This window comes from Gobius niger, assembly GCF_951799975.1.
Source record: "Gobius niger genome assembly, chromosome: 16".
Lineage (NCBI taxonomy): Eukaryota > Metazoa > Chordata > Actinopteri > Gobiiformes > Gobiidae > Gobius > Gobius niger.
Window position 1 is genome coordinate 10,408,194 of NC_136867.1, and position 15,707 is coordinate 10,423,900.

The following is a 15,707-nucleotide window of genomic DNA, read 5'->3' on the forward strand; positions in this document are numbered from 1 at the left end:
TAGAGGCAAGGCCGGTGAAGAGTCTTGCCCAAGGACACAACAGCAGCTTTCACCTGCAGGAGCTGAAATTTGAACCCCCGACCTTCCAATCATGAGATGACCCGCTCCATCATCTGCACCACTTCTCTAAGTGATGTACCACTTCTCTCCAGCAGGGGTACACAAACATACACAAACTAATCCGAAGACAGAAAGTATTAATCAGTTCTGTTTATTTCCCTGTTTTTTCTTATGCACACAACTCTAACTGAGGCTAAGCTACAATTATGCTTCAGCCGAGGGCTGTCAATATTACATTCCATTACAACATTAAAATATGAACAACTCTATTTACATTAGAAAAACAAAACTGTCCAGTGAGTTAACTTACTAATAGCTTCAATCACATCCTTCGCTGAAATACACAAGGAAGACTCTGCTTCAATCTTCACCAATATTTATTATAGCCTCTAGACAAGTTGACCAATACAGGCTCAACATCAACGGCAAAACGATTCGCTCATGTCAGTCCGTTTTGTCAATTTTCACCAATGACAGACTGAACTACACAAATCAGAAGTCCGTTCATTCAGTGAGGGCAAATCAGACTCTGAGGGTGTGTCTCAGTTCTCCAAACGTATGACAGAGAGTTTCTTGTGTGCGGCGCTCCTCTGTGGATGGAGCTACTTGTTGAACTGAGGATGTACAGAGGCAGAATTGCGATGCGGCCGCAGTCACAGTTTTACTATGTGCTTGTGACACCTGTGATGACACGTGCACAGGGATCAACTGCAGTATTGTGGGAGCGCCCTCCTCAGTCTGCGATATAGTGCACAAATGTAACCGGAAAGGCTCCTCTCCTCGTCGGGTCGCCCTCGATGTGTCCGAACTGTGGATGAAACACACCTTTAATAGACCAATCACTAGCAAACTATGGAAATATAAACGGCTTCTTCTATCGTATGGGTTTGCAGTTTGATCATGCTGAAATTCTAGATGGAGAGAATTTGTATCACTGTTAACTATTCATAGTTGCAAACCTGCATTTTAGTTCAAAGGTGTTCTGGTGGCTTTTAAAAATGAACTAAGTGTACAATAATTTTTCAAAATGCATTCAAAAGCAATTAATGTTACTGTAAATGTATTTTCTAACTGCATTGCATTTTAAAAGCCCTTCTAAGGACGTACATTGCAAATAAACCGTTGCTATAAATGTTGTAGTGAGTTGCTTGGTAATTGTTCACACTTGTCCCATCAAATAAATGAAGTAAATCAATCAATTAATCTCTAGTATTGGAAAACAGTTGTCCCATCACAAACAGAGTTCCTGTAACTTGGGGCCAAACACTTCAGCAAACATTTCCATTCTCAGTTTGTGCAGTTTTTCCGAGTCGAATGTTGGAATTTTCAGTTTCCGAGACAGCACGAACACGGTATCACTGTGCGGGAGTGGAAGTGTTTTTGACACAAATCTCCAAACGATTGACCAATGATTTTGTCATCATTGGGTCCGGATGACCACATCAGTGTGACTGATTGTAGCTGCAACATTAAAAAAAAAAAATGACACCACCTTCTTTTCAGATAACGACTGTGGTAAACTTTGGATCTGTATCATGAAGGGCACACCAGATAATTAAAGATATATTAACTATAAACCAGGTCCAAACAGCTGCATTTGGACAAAACAGACAAATTCAAACATATAATAACTATTAGCTACTGTCAATCTCCATTAGGGCTGCACAATCACTTTATTGAATATTGCAGATATTTTTTTATTGCATTATTGTACAAATCATTGCAATATAGTTTGTTTGCTTTTTGTTCAAATTAATTCAGTCTGTGCGTGCATCAAAATGAGGCAAAATTGAACAGAGCAAAACTTTACTTTTGCACATCAAGTTGCCACGTCTTTTGGTCTTAGGTCACAATAACAAAAAATGTGTAAATCTAAGTCAGATGGAAGACGCCACAATATGGCAATATACTGCGTGTGCAGCCCTAATCTCTATATTAAACTATGGGGTATTTAGAGTGTTATAACATGAGAATGCTCCAGTAGGTTATTAGAGCCCCGAACTACATACAGCCACATGCACAACTCTCTCAATACTGTTACAGCTCATTTAGACTTCACACCTATGGTAGTTCTGGTCACTGGAAGAAGCTACGTGGAGAAAAAAGTGACCTGATGAGTCGATGATGCCAACTCGGTCAGATTTAAGAAATCTACATGTCACCTACAACTGCAACTGCAACTGCAACCACTATCACTATCACTATCACTATCACTATCACTATCACTATCACTATCACTATCACTATCACTATCACTATCACAACCACTGGGGAACAGTAGGTGGTTACTTCAAAAGCAATTACCTTTCTTTCAAGACAAAACCATATAATATTGTTCACACCTGAAATCAGAAAAAATGAGTGCTCCAATCAGACAGCTTATCTTTTCAAGTATGGTTAGCAGGGAACAAGATTAAAAAAAGGTTTCCTGAAATTGAAAATCAAGGCGCAGGCCGTCAGGAACTACGTATACCTGCACTTGATCAAGTTAGACTCGGAGTTAACAGGGTGGAAACGGACTCTTAAGTTTAGGTTATGTATCTCTGAAACGTATAACACCTTTCTAAACCTGGTTCTTTAAACAGGGCCCAAGTGTGCTCAAGCCGTGGTACATTCATGCTGTTCTGCAGTGATACTGACCCACCACTCCTGGTCCTCCTCTCCATCCACAACAATCACCTCGCCCTCCGAGAACGTCAGCTCGTCTGGGTTATCCGCGACACACTTGTACAAGGCTTTGACTCTCTTTGGCCTCTGCTTCTAAAACAGACACAATTCACTTTTTGAAAACTGTTTAAGGCAGATAACTTTAATCTTGATCATATTAGAAACAAATGGCCATAAAATTATACTCCAACAACAAAGAAAAGTGAGCAGCTCATGGAGAGCGAGCTACTCACAGTGAAAGCCTTTCTGTGCGCGGGACCCTGGGTCACACCCTGACCACTGGAGTTGTGAGGGCAGCCAGGAACTTCCTTTGCTGGAACAGGAACAGGCCATGACTTCACATGTTTGACAATAAACGGGCTTCCCTTCCTCTCTGTGTCAAACAGGAAGGTATTCTGCACAGTGGGCAGAAAAAAGTCGCCATTTTGGCATTGGTTTACTCACCGAGTCTCTCAGTAGGTTCACTTTGACTGGGGGCTCCGCGGATAAAGCTTTTATCATATCTGAAAACACAAACTCATTCAATGCCTGTAATAGTAACTTCCTTATACAATCATTGGGCCAAAACAAATACAAAAGTAAAACCCATTATCAACCACTGAATCCTGCAGCATAAGTGAGAGATGGAACACTCAGTGCACGTACCCTGCAGCAGACCTGGGGGGCGCTGCTCTAGAGCCTGACTTGGACTGTAAGGTCTCCATTAAACCTGCTGTCTTAGAGTTCGTCAGTCCTGAAACAAAAAAGTGAACTGTCCAGAAAACGGGAACCTCAACACAGTCAGATACTGCAGTAGTACTGGCATGCTTTCATACCTCCGGCTGAAACCAGTCTGATAGGAGGCACAGGGGGGTGCATGTTGGGAGGGTCTGAGGAGGACCTCTGTCGCCCACACAGGTCCAAAGTACTGGGTTTCCAGCTGCTGGATGCTGATGCTCGAGCTGACTCTCCCAGACCAGGCAGCTGAGCTGAAACAAGGCACAAATACTACTGAATAAATTCATAAACCCTAAGTATACTGTGTTATGATGCTTTTGTGGCACATACCCAAGTTTCTTGGGGGCAGTGGGGGGGCAGAGCCAGAGGAGGACAGTCCTGACTGAGGGCTATTGTTCAGGATTGTGCCATACGTCTCATTGTTGACCATGAATGCTCTGTGCTTGTCTTTGAAGCCATCTCGAGTGCTGGAGGGGTGGGTGTTAGTGCTGGGGGTGTAACAGCTTACAGGGCGCTCCTCTCGGCGCTGCGGGCTGGGCTGTTCCACACAGGTAATAGTCAGACTCAAGACAGAGCAGATTCATGTGATTCTTAATAACAAACATAAACAATCACCACTGCATGTTATTGAAAACTAGAGCAAAGGAAAGCACTACCTTCTCATCCAGGTCCTCATCACTCTCGTCCAGGTCGTCATGACGCAGGCACCACTCGTACTCCACGTGAACATGACCATGGAACTTGCCAGCCAGCGCCTGGGTCAACTGCACAGACAGAGGGACGGGCACTGACTGATTAGTTCTGTCTCTGAGAAGAGTCCAGTGTGTGACAGTCCAACTCACCAGCTCCTCACACTGGACATGTTTCAGTCTGCGGGCGATGTCGAGTGGCGTCTCTCCGGACTCATTAGCTGTAAAACACCATCAACACATGACACAACAGATGTCCAGTGAATGCATCACATGTCCTAATGCACATTTTCTCACCAATTTCAATGGTTGCCTTCCCTCGCAGCAGCAGTTTCAGACACTCGCTGTTGTCTGTCAGACAGCAGTAATGTAGGGCCGTGCTGCCTTTGGTCGTCTGCTTATCCAGGTTCAGACTGCAAGCACAGCACACACAGAGGAAGGAAGAATGAAGGACAAGCATAATCTTGTAGGAAATACATGAAAGAGAGCAGTAAAGCCAACTTTTACAGGATTCAGTGTAGCTCATTGCAGTTCACCTGTTCTGTGTGAGGAAATCCACAATATGAAGAGAAGTTCTATCAACCAATCTCACGGCCAGATGTAAGGCTGTCTCTCCTGGCTCCTAAAAAACAAATAAAAGTGACATTGTAAGAATAATTACAAATTTTAGTTTGTAAAAGTTTAAACATGATATAATCATGTTCATATTTCTCGAACTGACATGTTCATTGGCCAAAGGAATGGACTCCATCAGGTCCACCCCCTCTGCATAGACCTGGAGAAGGGCCAGGATGTCCCGAGTCTTCACAGCCTCACACAGTGCCTGCAGCCGGGACACTGCATCCGGACACTTCTTCAGTGCAAAACGCTTCTCTGTGTATTTAGCCACAATGAAATCTTTCCTTGTCTGCCTAGTGACACACAGGAGGCTTTTGAGTTCACACTAATTCAAAGAATTGCTGATGTATCCCTAAAAAGACGTAATTTATCTAGAAACATAAAAGGGAGGGTGACTTACATGTCGCTGGCTGGGTTGGGTTTCATCACATTTTGAGCAGCTAAACCCGCCTCCATGATTTCATTAAAGCTTGCATTCCCCACATTCTTGGCCAGCTGTAGAGTACACACGCATCAGAACAGTCTCTGAGTATTTTACCGTCATCAGCTGAAGCTACACGAGGTCAGGACGCACCAAGAGCTCTGAGGTGCTGAGGACGTCCAGGGTCAGAGACTGGATCCTAGAGAAGTGAACCCCCAGCTCTCGGTGGATCCCTGAGCACTCGATGCATGTGAGGATTCCCAGGTTTGTGGACAGCCACGTGGGCTCTGAGAGAGGTGGAGAAGCACAGAGGTTTACACAAAAGCAAGTATTACTGCCATACATACAGCGAGTTAAGTTTCATGTTTTGCACTCACCAGGTGCCCCACAGTCGCAGCACTCGCCGTTCCCACTCATCCTCTTCACCTCCCCCAGGATGGCCTTGGTCAGCTCCTGCACGATGTTGTTCTCTCCCAGGTGTTGGTTTCCTTTAAACGCCTGGTTCAGAGCCTCCTCTTTGCTGTTCTGCAGCACTGAGATCCAGCTGCCATGGACCACACAATGAGAAGATAAGTGAGTTAGGAGGTAGAAGGAGTGGTGCAGGAGTAAGCTGATACTGGAATGGCTCTGTAATGGGCAGGAGATGGGCCGTGTGTTAGGCACAAGTGTGTGCTGGAGGCTTTAGGGCTGCTGCAGTCGAAATACTCACATCTGACAGTCCTGGTCATCTTCAGCCTGGAAGTGATATGTTCTGTCATCTGAAACAATCACACAGACAGAAGAGTGATCAAATAAAGTGTCTGTTAAAGAGTCTGATTATACTATGGTATAAAATGTAATGTAGCTTTATACAGTAATGTAAACACAATGGGGTGTCGGAGAAGCTGATCTTACGAGAGATGAGGTCGAAGCTCCTCTTCTCCTCAGGGTTATGCTTGACCTGGCAGGTGAGCAGGTTCAGTTTAGCAGGCGGTCTGTTAGCCTGAAAAACACACATGGGAATAATATCAAAGGCACGCAGGCAATTCTAAAGTGAAGTCAGGCCTTTTCGTTCATCTGTGCACAGAGTTAAAAGTGGGGGGGAGGTTACAGGGAGGCCTGTAGTCATGGGACAGTATTATCAGACACTGTACATCTAAAATAACAACACACGCAGACAGTGCTAATCCTGTGAGTGCAGGCCAGCAACAGTTTAGTTCACTCACTGTGCCATGTGAAATCGTTAGGTATCCATTCCTCGCAGTGCACTTTCTCTTCTGCCACACTTTTCTCAACCTGCAGCACAAAAGTCAATCTGTAGTGGAGGAACTATAGGATTTAGTTCTACAAAACTAGCATGCAAATATATGCTGTATAACAAAGCAAAGAGTGTGAGTGTTTAACTAAACACTGAACCATATATATTCAGACTGTATTTGTTACCCGTCACTCTTCTTGTAGAGGAATCCACTGCGCTCTGTGCCGTGTTCCTTATTGCCTTGCGGCTGGTGGAGGCTGTAGGTTGTAGTCGGCCGCACCTGAGGTTCCTGAGGCACACAGGAGGAAGGCGATTAGCATCACATTAAATTAAGAAATCTACTGAAGCCGACAAATAAAAAGTGTAAATATCAAATGAAATATGTTAGGACAAACAAGCACAGCAAATTGCACTTACTCTCCTAGACTTGGTTTGGAAGCAGCAGAAGAGAAAAAGGTACATTTAGATGAAACCAAGACCAAGATAATAATAATTTCTAAAGTGACTCTAAAATGACAATCCTCAAAAGCCGCAGGAACCTGGCACTGAGGCACCAATACATGGGCAGGAGCGTCTTACCTCCTTTTGCTCCACCTGCAGAACAGACTTCAGAACTTCCCGTAGCTGCGTCAGCTGCTTCCTCTCCTCGTCCTGCACCTGCTTTATCTGGAAATGCATGGAAATGATTGGTGTAAGGAACAAAACAGGACAGATAATATAACAATGCATCATTATAAAGACAAAAAGGGCACCGTGTGCAAATCCGTGGCCAACTTTTCAATTGACGGCTTGAGGTTGTCGACGGCTTTCAGACCGTCCTGGAAGAAACTGAGAGACAAAAGGTCAGTTGTTTCAGATCTATTGCTCATACAGTAACTAAATGTGCAGAGTCGACACATGAATCAAAACACAGTCACTGGATCTGAGCTGGAAGAAATGCCTTCAGGAGGAGCCTTACTTGCACTGCGCGTGGAAGTACTTAATGAGATTTTGCAGCAGATCCACTCCTTTCTTGATCTTGATCTCGTTGACTTTAAGAAGAAACTGAAAGATTGAGAAGAACACATCGTTACTCCGATCCAAATACGTACTCCAAACGGTCAGTGCAAAGGCCACACGGACTCACCTCACACATCTGCAGCTGGAAGAACCTTCTCTCCTTCTCCATCTCCTCTGCGATCTCAGCCCCGCTGATTTCAGTGCGAATCATGCCGTGTTGCCTCGCATGCTCCTTCTTCTCCTTTTCAATTTTGGTGCTAACAAGAAGTAAAAACAAATCTTATTGGACTTATTTAAAGTTGAAATCCCAACAAAGAGACCATGGTCTACAGAGAATTATGTGGGAGGCTTTGTCATCACAAATGCTTCAACAGTAATGTGTAAATGCAGTGGATGTGGCAAAGCAAACTGCATGTTCAGAATGTAACAAGGTCAATTACTGGTGTCACAATTATAAAATAAACCGTTAATTATTGTGACGACAACCGTCTTAATTATTGTCATTGAAAAAAAACCAAATACTGACAATTTTTAATCCATAAAATGTAAATGATTCCTTACACTTTGGTTTCGTAGTCCTTCCAGGCTTTGTCAAAGGGCTTTTTCAGGTCCTGTTTGGATAAAAAAAAAAGCAGAAAAGTTCATAAAAATATGAGCCGCATTGGATCAGCAGGTGCCTCTTTGGAGAATTAGTTATATCAAACTCCGGGTGACAGGGGGGTATTAAATTAATTGAACAGCTGGGCGATATGCCAGAAAATTCATACCACAATTATTTAGCCGGCAAAGTCCCACTGAGATTGACAATCTCAGCAGCTGTGGACACTAGAGGGGCTTTTAACAGGGTTTTGGCCTTTGACAGTCATCTACTGCTACTGCCACCGTGCTCAATAGGGCCCATGTGTTAACTTGTGTTAGCATGCAGTAGCACAGGAGTGAAAGAAAGGCTTCGCTGTAGAGACGTACTTCTGCAGAAAAATCTCGTTTAGAGCAAAAGACAAACTTTGAGAAAAAAAAATGAGAGAAAGCAGAGACAGGAAACGGCTCTGAGTGAAGGTCAAAGAGAATTCCGAAAAACAAGAACCAGAGGAAGGAAGTGTAAGCTCCAAAAAAACAGCAACAGAAGCTAAAAATACTGGGCCTGGCTGGACACAGGCGCTGACCACACATTAGGCACAGTCAATACTAATATAGTCGCCATGTTCACTAATGAAGTCAAACAGTACTGAACAGTTTTAGCGATGAAGCCTTACCCCTTTGACTCCCTTCAGATCGCCTTTGAGAAGACTGTCCAGAGGAAACGTAATGATGTTGTTCATGTTCTGGAACTGAGCACAGACACAGGAAATGCTACAGTTACCACAAGTATTACGTCTGAAGGACATTGTGTAGATCAGGTAGGAATAGCCTATGGTCTTGCTCATGGCTCTTTTGCATTGCTCACTGGCTTTACGTTTCTGGAACAAGTTCTTTGTTTGGACCCAAGTTTGTCCAAGGTTTACCCCGGTTCAGTCCTCACATTTACAGTAGACATACAAATTAAAATGGGTTGCAGCACTTAACAGAAATCTAGCATTTTGGGGAATCATTGGAGAGTGAGGTTAAACAAGTTCAGGTGTGGAACACTGCAGAGCTGAACCATTGAAGATTATAATCACACAAAGTAAAAGCACTCTCTGATCCAATCTAATTTAAAACATAGCTGCAATGTGGTGTGCATGCAAGATTAACCATTACTGCGCACAACAGACTGGCGATATGCTGACACTCCCCTATCATTGTTTTAAATCCCCTGTGGGACATGCCATGTGAATATCAAACGCAGCATTCAGCCAGGCTCATTAAGTCCCAAACACATCGTCTGCTTTGTTGTTTAACCACTGGCCATAAAAAGACTTAATTTAGGAAGTAAGCGCTACAGTTACACAGTGCTTCATCACCTACTCCTCTCTGAAACTATTGAATTATTAAGAGACTCACCAGGTTTTTGAAGAGCGCTGTGAGCTCCTTGGTGAAGACGGAGAACTTGAGAAAGGCTGAGCCCAGGTCTGGATCTTCTCTGTACACACAGTTCTCTCCAAACCTCTCCAGGGCCTGAGTGTACTGCTCCTCGTTCTCCACATGAGCTACACACACAGATAGTTAGTCGGACACACACTTCTCAACAGTACAGATGATATGGTCATCATGGTTATGTTTTCTTTTAGCAAACAGAAGAACCACTTGAAGAACCACTATGTCATGAATGATGCCTCTCATTCCTCAGTTCCACGTCCGCGACCCCAGAGGGAGACTTTTCCAGAGCTACTGTGAATACCTCGACACTTGGGACAGTCTGGAGCCGAGGAGGAGCGCTGGGACAGGCTGCTGCCATGGTGATGCCGACAGTGGGGTTGGGGTGTCACTATGACGACCATGGGCTGAGCAGATGAATGTTGAACTCAGAGAGGCAGCAGCAGGAGCCTCCTTCTTCACTGTGACTCAGCTTTAAGTTAACATAGAACAATCGAAGGGAGACGGCAGTGTCTGAACAACTTCACTTCAGAAAGCTCAAATATATCAGGTTTCATTTGTGCAGTTTCAGATAAAGTCCATCTCCTGTGCCCTTACACAGTTCAACTAATAGGAGCATCTACTGTTTTTTCTTCATATCAATTAGATGGACAGAGAGGTTTAGTTTTACACCCTTTCTCATCACAGTGTGACTGCCCTTGCTTGTCCTCTGTCTGGGACAGTTTAATGGAGCCAGGTTACAGGAAAAGGCAAAGCCTGGGCAGTTTCCTGTGTGTGGTTTTGGTGTTGATGAATATAGGTGATCTAAAACTGGTTATCAGATGTGCTGACTTAGTACATTTATTTAGATGTTATGTTCTGAATGATCAGCATTAAATCCCAAACTGCACAGTCAAGTGTGGGTACTGTGCACTGAGTACTCTACAAGTCCAGCTGAGCTCACACAAAGACTCTGGTGTTTATGCTGAAACACATGTAAAAGTGTGACGGGCCCACCATGCCTGAGCAGCCACACACAAACCCTGGCCCCTCCCAGTGGCTTCTCTGAGGGCCCAGCGCCCGCAGCTGTCCCTCTGGCACATTATTCTGGCTGTGTGCGGCCCTCAGCGGGCAGCGTGTATTTCACCAAACAAAGACTCTTCAACAGGGCCCCTCTCGGACTTCGAGCTGGGGGAACCCAACTGACCAGCGTTTAGTCGCAGCAATTACAACAAAGACACATTACTTTGGATTTGAAACGACAGGTAAAGAAGATGGCTCGACCTTTTCTCATCAGAGGTCGGACTGTGACTGGGGTGGGCCCTTGGGCCCCAGTGAGTGCCCAACCTTTTTCAGCCAAAGATCACCAAGCTCGTTTAGAGTGAGGGACAAGACCTCCCACTGTAAATAGGCCTGACAAATATTTAAAAAAATGCTTATGAATAGTTTTCTTGAGGTAATTGATGTTTAAAATTGATGCATACTACTACAATACTGCTACTGGTATTAAGTACAGAGAGTATAGAGTGTTTCCAAATAGAATTCCTAATTTCCTGCCAGAAGGACACCTAAAACCTGCCCAATTCATATTTCTTAGAGGAAAAGGCATAATCAAGTAGCATACAGACTTGCTTTGCACTTTCAACTCATGAATTCAGGCAAAGTTCGATTGGTAGGCCAATTTGGTGACCGCCGGTCTAGCCACAATTCAACTAAATTTAAATACACCCATCATTCCATTGTATAGTTTTTTGTTTTTTTTTCGTAATAAATTCTGTGTTTAAGGTTAGGCCGACTGCTGAGCAAATGTGGACCAACCCGATTAACTCCAGTCCTACTTTAGTGCAGACTCACCCAGTCCAGACGTGTAGATGGTCTTCACAGACTTCTTCATTTTGTATAAAACACTGCGATCAACATCCAGGGCCTGGAAACAAAAAGGGAAGAATCATTTCATCATCAAACAAAAAAAGGAGAGCTATATACACTGAATAAATTGTTAGCAATGGGAAAACAAATGCATTGGTTCTCACAGATCTGGCATTTTTCCTCCAATCTATAAATAACATAAAATCATAAAAAACTCTCTCAAAGAAAACTATGCACATTTTGAAAAAGCGCTCTTGAAAATGTTTAATGGTCAAAACAGAGTCCAATAAAAAAAGTCACGTGTCTGAAACCCATGAAAGTTTGTTTTAAATAAATAATTTAAAGTGAAAAGCCCCTTCCTTCTCTAGGATTGAAACTAATGCTGCAGACTTGCACTAAAGCATTCAAACCAGCCCGTCTCATAGTCAGGCGTTGGTTACCTCAAGAGCGTGAACAAAAACTACTGAAAAGCAGAGGAAGCAGAAAGAACAGCTGATCGTCTAAGGTCAGACGTCAGAAAACTATTGTATGTTTTCTATCTCTATATGCACCCATATTTACCAGAACCACACTCACACAGAAACTGCACATGGCACATTGAACAACAAATAACCACCTTAACTTGGAAATGTTGTGACATGTGTCCTGCAGCCAAACTGCTAGAACATGCCCAGACAATGGCAGGGCTTACGTATGTAACATAAGGTACAAGAAAGGACATCAAATATCCCTACATTTCACTGAATGTTTTCACAAAATCAGCTTATGTCATCATTACACATTATAACAAGCTAATCAGTCAGTGTAGACAGCGTAGACAGTATAAGCCCATTACCACACAATGCAAGTGCAGGCTCAGCTGTTTTGATTCCAGCTGCTCGGACTAAAGCCTCCAAACGGCTTCAAGGGAATAATAGGGAAAAGCACAGCAATGACGTACTGAAGTACAAATGCTACTGTAGTAGGTACAGCAGTAGGAAGTGTTCATGCCCCTCTATTTATCTACATAATGACTTAAAACCTCTGTGCACTCTACTTGTAGGTTTCTGTGGTATGGACAATGAGCAATGGAATGGAAGTTTATGTATTTATTTGTGTATCTGGTCGGGACAGTGCATGTTAATCAACACACGTTGGACTCACTCACGCATGTAAACACGGCACAGAGGATTTAACTGATTTCCATCCATTGTCCGTCAACTGCACTCAAACTCAGCCTGGTATTTTTCTTGATATTTTTTTAATTGGCATGTGTTTATGTGGGCCAACTCGGTCTCTCTTTTTTTATTTTTTGAATGGATTTTTCCTTTTCTTCTTCCTCAGAATGGTAACAGGAATGACGCTAACAGGAATGACAAAAGTAGACCAACTTAACTAATGCAAAGGCACATGCTGTACCCATTGAAACTAAAGGTCTTGTAGCTATTGATTAAAGTGTGAATAGAATCATACTTGGATTGACACATTAAAATTGGCAACAGGAATGACCCCTGAATATTATATCCCTATTTCGTTTGTGTATAGTCAGATGAAAACTGAACAAAGTGTATGAGAAGTGAAAGCAGGAAGAGACTTCAGTCCAGTATCTGCTCTGGAGTGATACTATACACAGCGTTTGCCATCAACTAACTGTGGAGTACATGGATGCCAGAGGACTGTTCCTTTTAATTGGGCTAACTTCAGACCTGTGTGAGATCTTACCTCACTGGTTTTGCAGTTAGCACCAAAGCGTTTGCCAGGGCGTCTGCTTCAGAGCAAATCGCGTGGCGTGAACCAAAACAGATCACACCACCATGTTTGGCAGAAGTATCTGACAGACAAAATGAGCCGTCACATCAATCTGACGCACCCCAAATCTAACATAACCTCACCGAGTTACACTCTCAAACCCTCAGAGAGTTATCCAACATTTTAGCTTTGTATACAACATTCTAGTCAGGACACAAGGCTGGCTACTTTACAGCCAACGACACACTCTGGATCCCTGACTGAAGAGAGCGCCCTTTTCTTCTCAAAAAGACTCCAGTCTGTTGAGAGAGTCATGACTCTGTGACCCACTGAATTACACATTAGAGCAGGTGCTGCCAGTCCGCTGTGACAGACTGTGCTTCAACGGTTATTCTTCAGTTTTTAACTATTATCAACTATTCAAAGACAACCTAAAACAATAGCATGACGAACTAAATCACAAGAAACAAATTAAGTTGAAACAGTCTGTATAAAACTGCAAATTAAGCTAAATGCTGCCTCTTTCCTGGGCAGAGGTAATCTTCTTAGGAAAACACAACTCCACAGTTAGTCCTGCCCCACGGAGCCAGCCTGGAACAGGACGCGCACGTGTGTGAGTGTGTGTGTGTGTGTGTGTGTGTGGGGATAATCACAGTCTGAAGCCAGTAAGACTTTCTGTGGACACCTGTTCAGAGGCAGCTGTCCCAGGCTGGCTCTGCTACAAGCCTGGGAGAAAGAAGCTGTAAGATAAATCTAAGAAAGCCGCACAAAATAAACTAATATCAGATCGGAGAAATAAAGGGTAGTAAGCAGAGTGGTGCTGAGTATCAACATCTACAAACATAGACCCTCTTCTGTTAATGATCTTGTGAGGCTGGCTGAACTCCTGGCAGGTGTGGGGAGTCAGTCAGCTCGCCTCAGTCTCCCACTGAAACAGGTCACAGCCAAAAGCAGAGAGGAGCAGAACAGTGGTCATTCATGCCAACGTTTATTCTTTTGGACAGGAAACCGCAAAGGATTTCTCTCACTCTTTATAACAGTTTTAAACATCAATCAACAGGCCATTTTTAATGAAAACAAACTCTAAAAAGAGGGCCTTTCGTGTTATAATTTATGTCTTTATGCCTTCATTTATCTATGGAGTAATAAGTTAACTCACATTGCAAACACCTCCACTGCTCTGACATACATACACCATTCTGCTCATGTGGGAAAATCTATTTTTATGGGAGACAGGGCGAGGCTGCTGCTGTGAGCACAAAAGTAGGGAAACTGGGCCAGAGGAGGAGCCAGTGGAAGGCTGTGGAGCCAGCGGAAGTGTCCTTCCTGCTGACCTGCACTGACAACACTGGACCACAGAGGATCACTGCGGACAGGCCTGCTGTTCAGTGCTTAAAACACAAGCAAGTGCAGCTCAACACAACTTCTGTCCAATCAAACCTCTACAATGCACTGTCTGATGGACACACTGGACAACAAAGGCTTTTCATGAACTACTTAAATGTAAATGATCAGGCAGCTATTGACAGCTGTCAGAGCAGGTTTGTGTAGGCTCTCAACTTTCTTTCTGGTTCACCTACATCACCTCCTCATAACATGGATGGATGGGTGGATGGAAAGATGGGGGGATAACTCTTACCTCCTCCAGTGCAGCCACCGTATTTCTGCAGTGGGACATCCTGTTGGTAAAGTTGGAGGCGGTGGGAGACTTGTAATCCTCATTAGTCTCACCCACAAACTCAGAAACTGTGATTTGCTCCGGCATGATGGACCCCTTCTTCTTCTTCACAGTCTATCCGCAGAACTCGTCCTAATCCAGTTTGGAGAGAGGTCAGGGCGAAGAAGTTCACGCAAGGAACGAAGGAGAGCGTAGTAGAGCTGTCCCCAAAATGTGCATCATCGCGCGGCGCCAATGTCAGGACCGCTGCTCCCTCGCTCTCTCTCTCTCCCTCTCTTTACGCGACACGATCCTGCTCCGGTGACCACTCGCTCCAAACAATGAATGAGAGTTCACTTTCTGTCGCCTTCAAGTTGGCCAGTGCGGGTTTAAATCAGCAGGATCCGCGGATTTATCTGATCAAAAGAAGTTCTTCCTTCGAGAGTTGCGCGGGGGAACAAGAGCAGCCTTGGCGTCTCCACGGGAGCGCACGAAAACTGACAAAGGTAGAGGAGGGACTAGATGGGAAAGGAGTGGCCTATGGGGCAGCAGCGGCTCGTTCGCGGTGCCTTCACTGTTCCTGTGTAACTGCCAGTCTTCAAAGTTCTGACAAATAAATACTTTGTGAGAATCTGCCTCGAATTGCAGATTGGAGACCACAAATATGGGCCTTTTTTTTTTTTTTTAAGTGAAAATAAATAAACGTGGGGCCGACCACAGAGAGAGCCCAGGCTGGGATGACTAAAACTGACCAATTACTAAAAGATGTCATCTGCCTTTTAGTAATTGCATGTACCCTACATTCAACACATCCTTTGAATTGTACGATTACGACGACAAATAAACTTGCCAGTAAAATATATTGGCTCAATAAACCATCTCATAAAAACTATGGGTGAGTTAATCAAGCATAATTTGGGGGTAATTTGTATTTTTTATTAGTAGGCTGCATTTGGGGTCTGCATTTGAGAACAATTACATTTATTTTAGTGTCTGTAATTAATTGTGTTTTTCTTTAGTGGTTTCTTTGATTTATTTAATGCCGTCGTTACT

At 43.8% G+C, this 15,707-nt stretch overlaps 1 protein-coding gene across 1 annotated transcript; it reads right to left on the bottom strand.

Annotated features, from left to right (window-relative positions):
- Nucleotides 1–210: 210 nt before the first annotated feature.
- On the bottom strand, nt 211–15,169 carry asap2a (ArfGAP with SH3 domain, ankyrin repeat and PH domain 2a). The gene is made up of 28 exons (XM_079573978.1): nt 14,637–15,169; nt 11,255–11,327; nt 9,389–9,534; nt 8,662–8,736; nt 7,970–8,019; nt 7,536–7,665; nt 7,368–7,453; nt 7,162–7,237; nt 6,989–7,075; nt 6,595–6,698; nt 6,378–6,447; nt 6,067–6,154; nt 5,882–5,930; nt 5,550–5,716; nt 5,326–5,459; nt 5,152–5,246; nt 4,855–5,044; nt 4,670–4,755; nt 4,431–4,546; nt 4,287–4,354; nt 4,101–4,208; nt 3,775–3,982; nt 3,543–3,695; nt 3,373–3,460; nt 3,172–3,230; nt 2,961–3,040; nt 2,701–2,820; nt 211–868 (listed from the first exon to the last, which is right to left on the bottom strand). The coding sequence occupies exons 1-28, from the start codon at nt 14,760–14,762 to the stop codon at nt 794–796; spliced, it is 2,907 nt and encodes a 968-aa protein (XP_079430104.1). The 5' UTR covers nt 14,763–15,169; the 3' UTR covers nt 211–793.
- Between the last annotated feature and the right edge of the window lie 538 nt (nt 15,170–15,707).

Coding starts and splice junctions, on each gene's coding strand:
- asap2a (XM_079573978.1), bottom strand. CDS start 14,762: ATGCCGGAGCAAATCACAGTTTCTGAGTTTGTGGGTGAGACTAATGAG. Junction 6,155..6,377: donor TAACGATTTCACATGGCACA/GTGAGTGAACTA, acceptor TGTGTTTTTCAG/GCTAACAGACCGCCTGCTAA. Junction 2,821..2,960: donor CGCACAGAAAGGCTTTCACT/GTGAGTAGCTCG, acceptor TGTCTGTTTTAG/AAGCAGAGGCCAAAGAGAGT.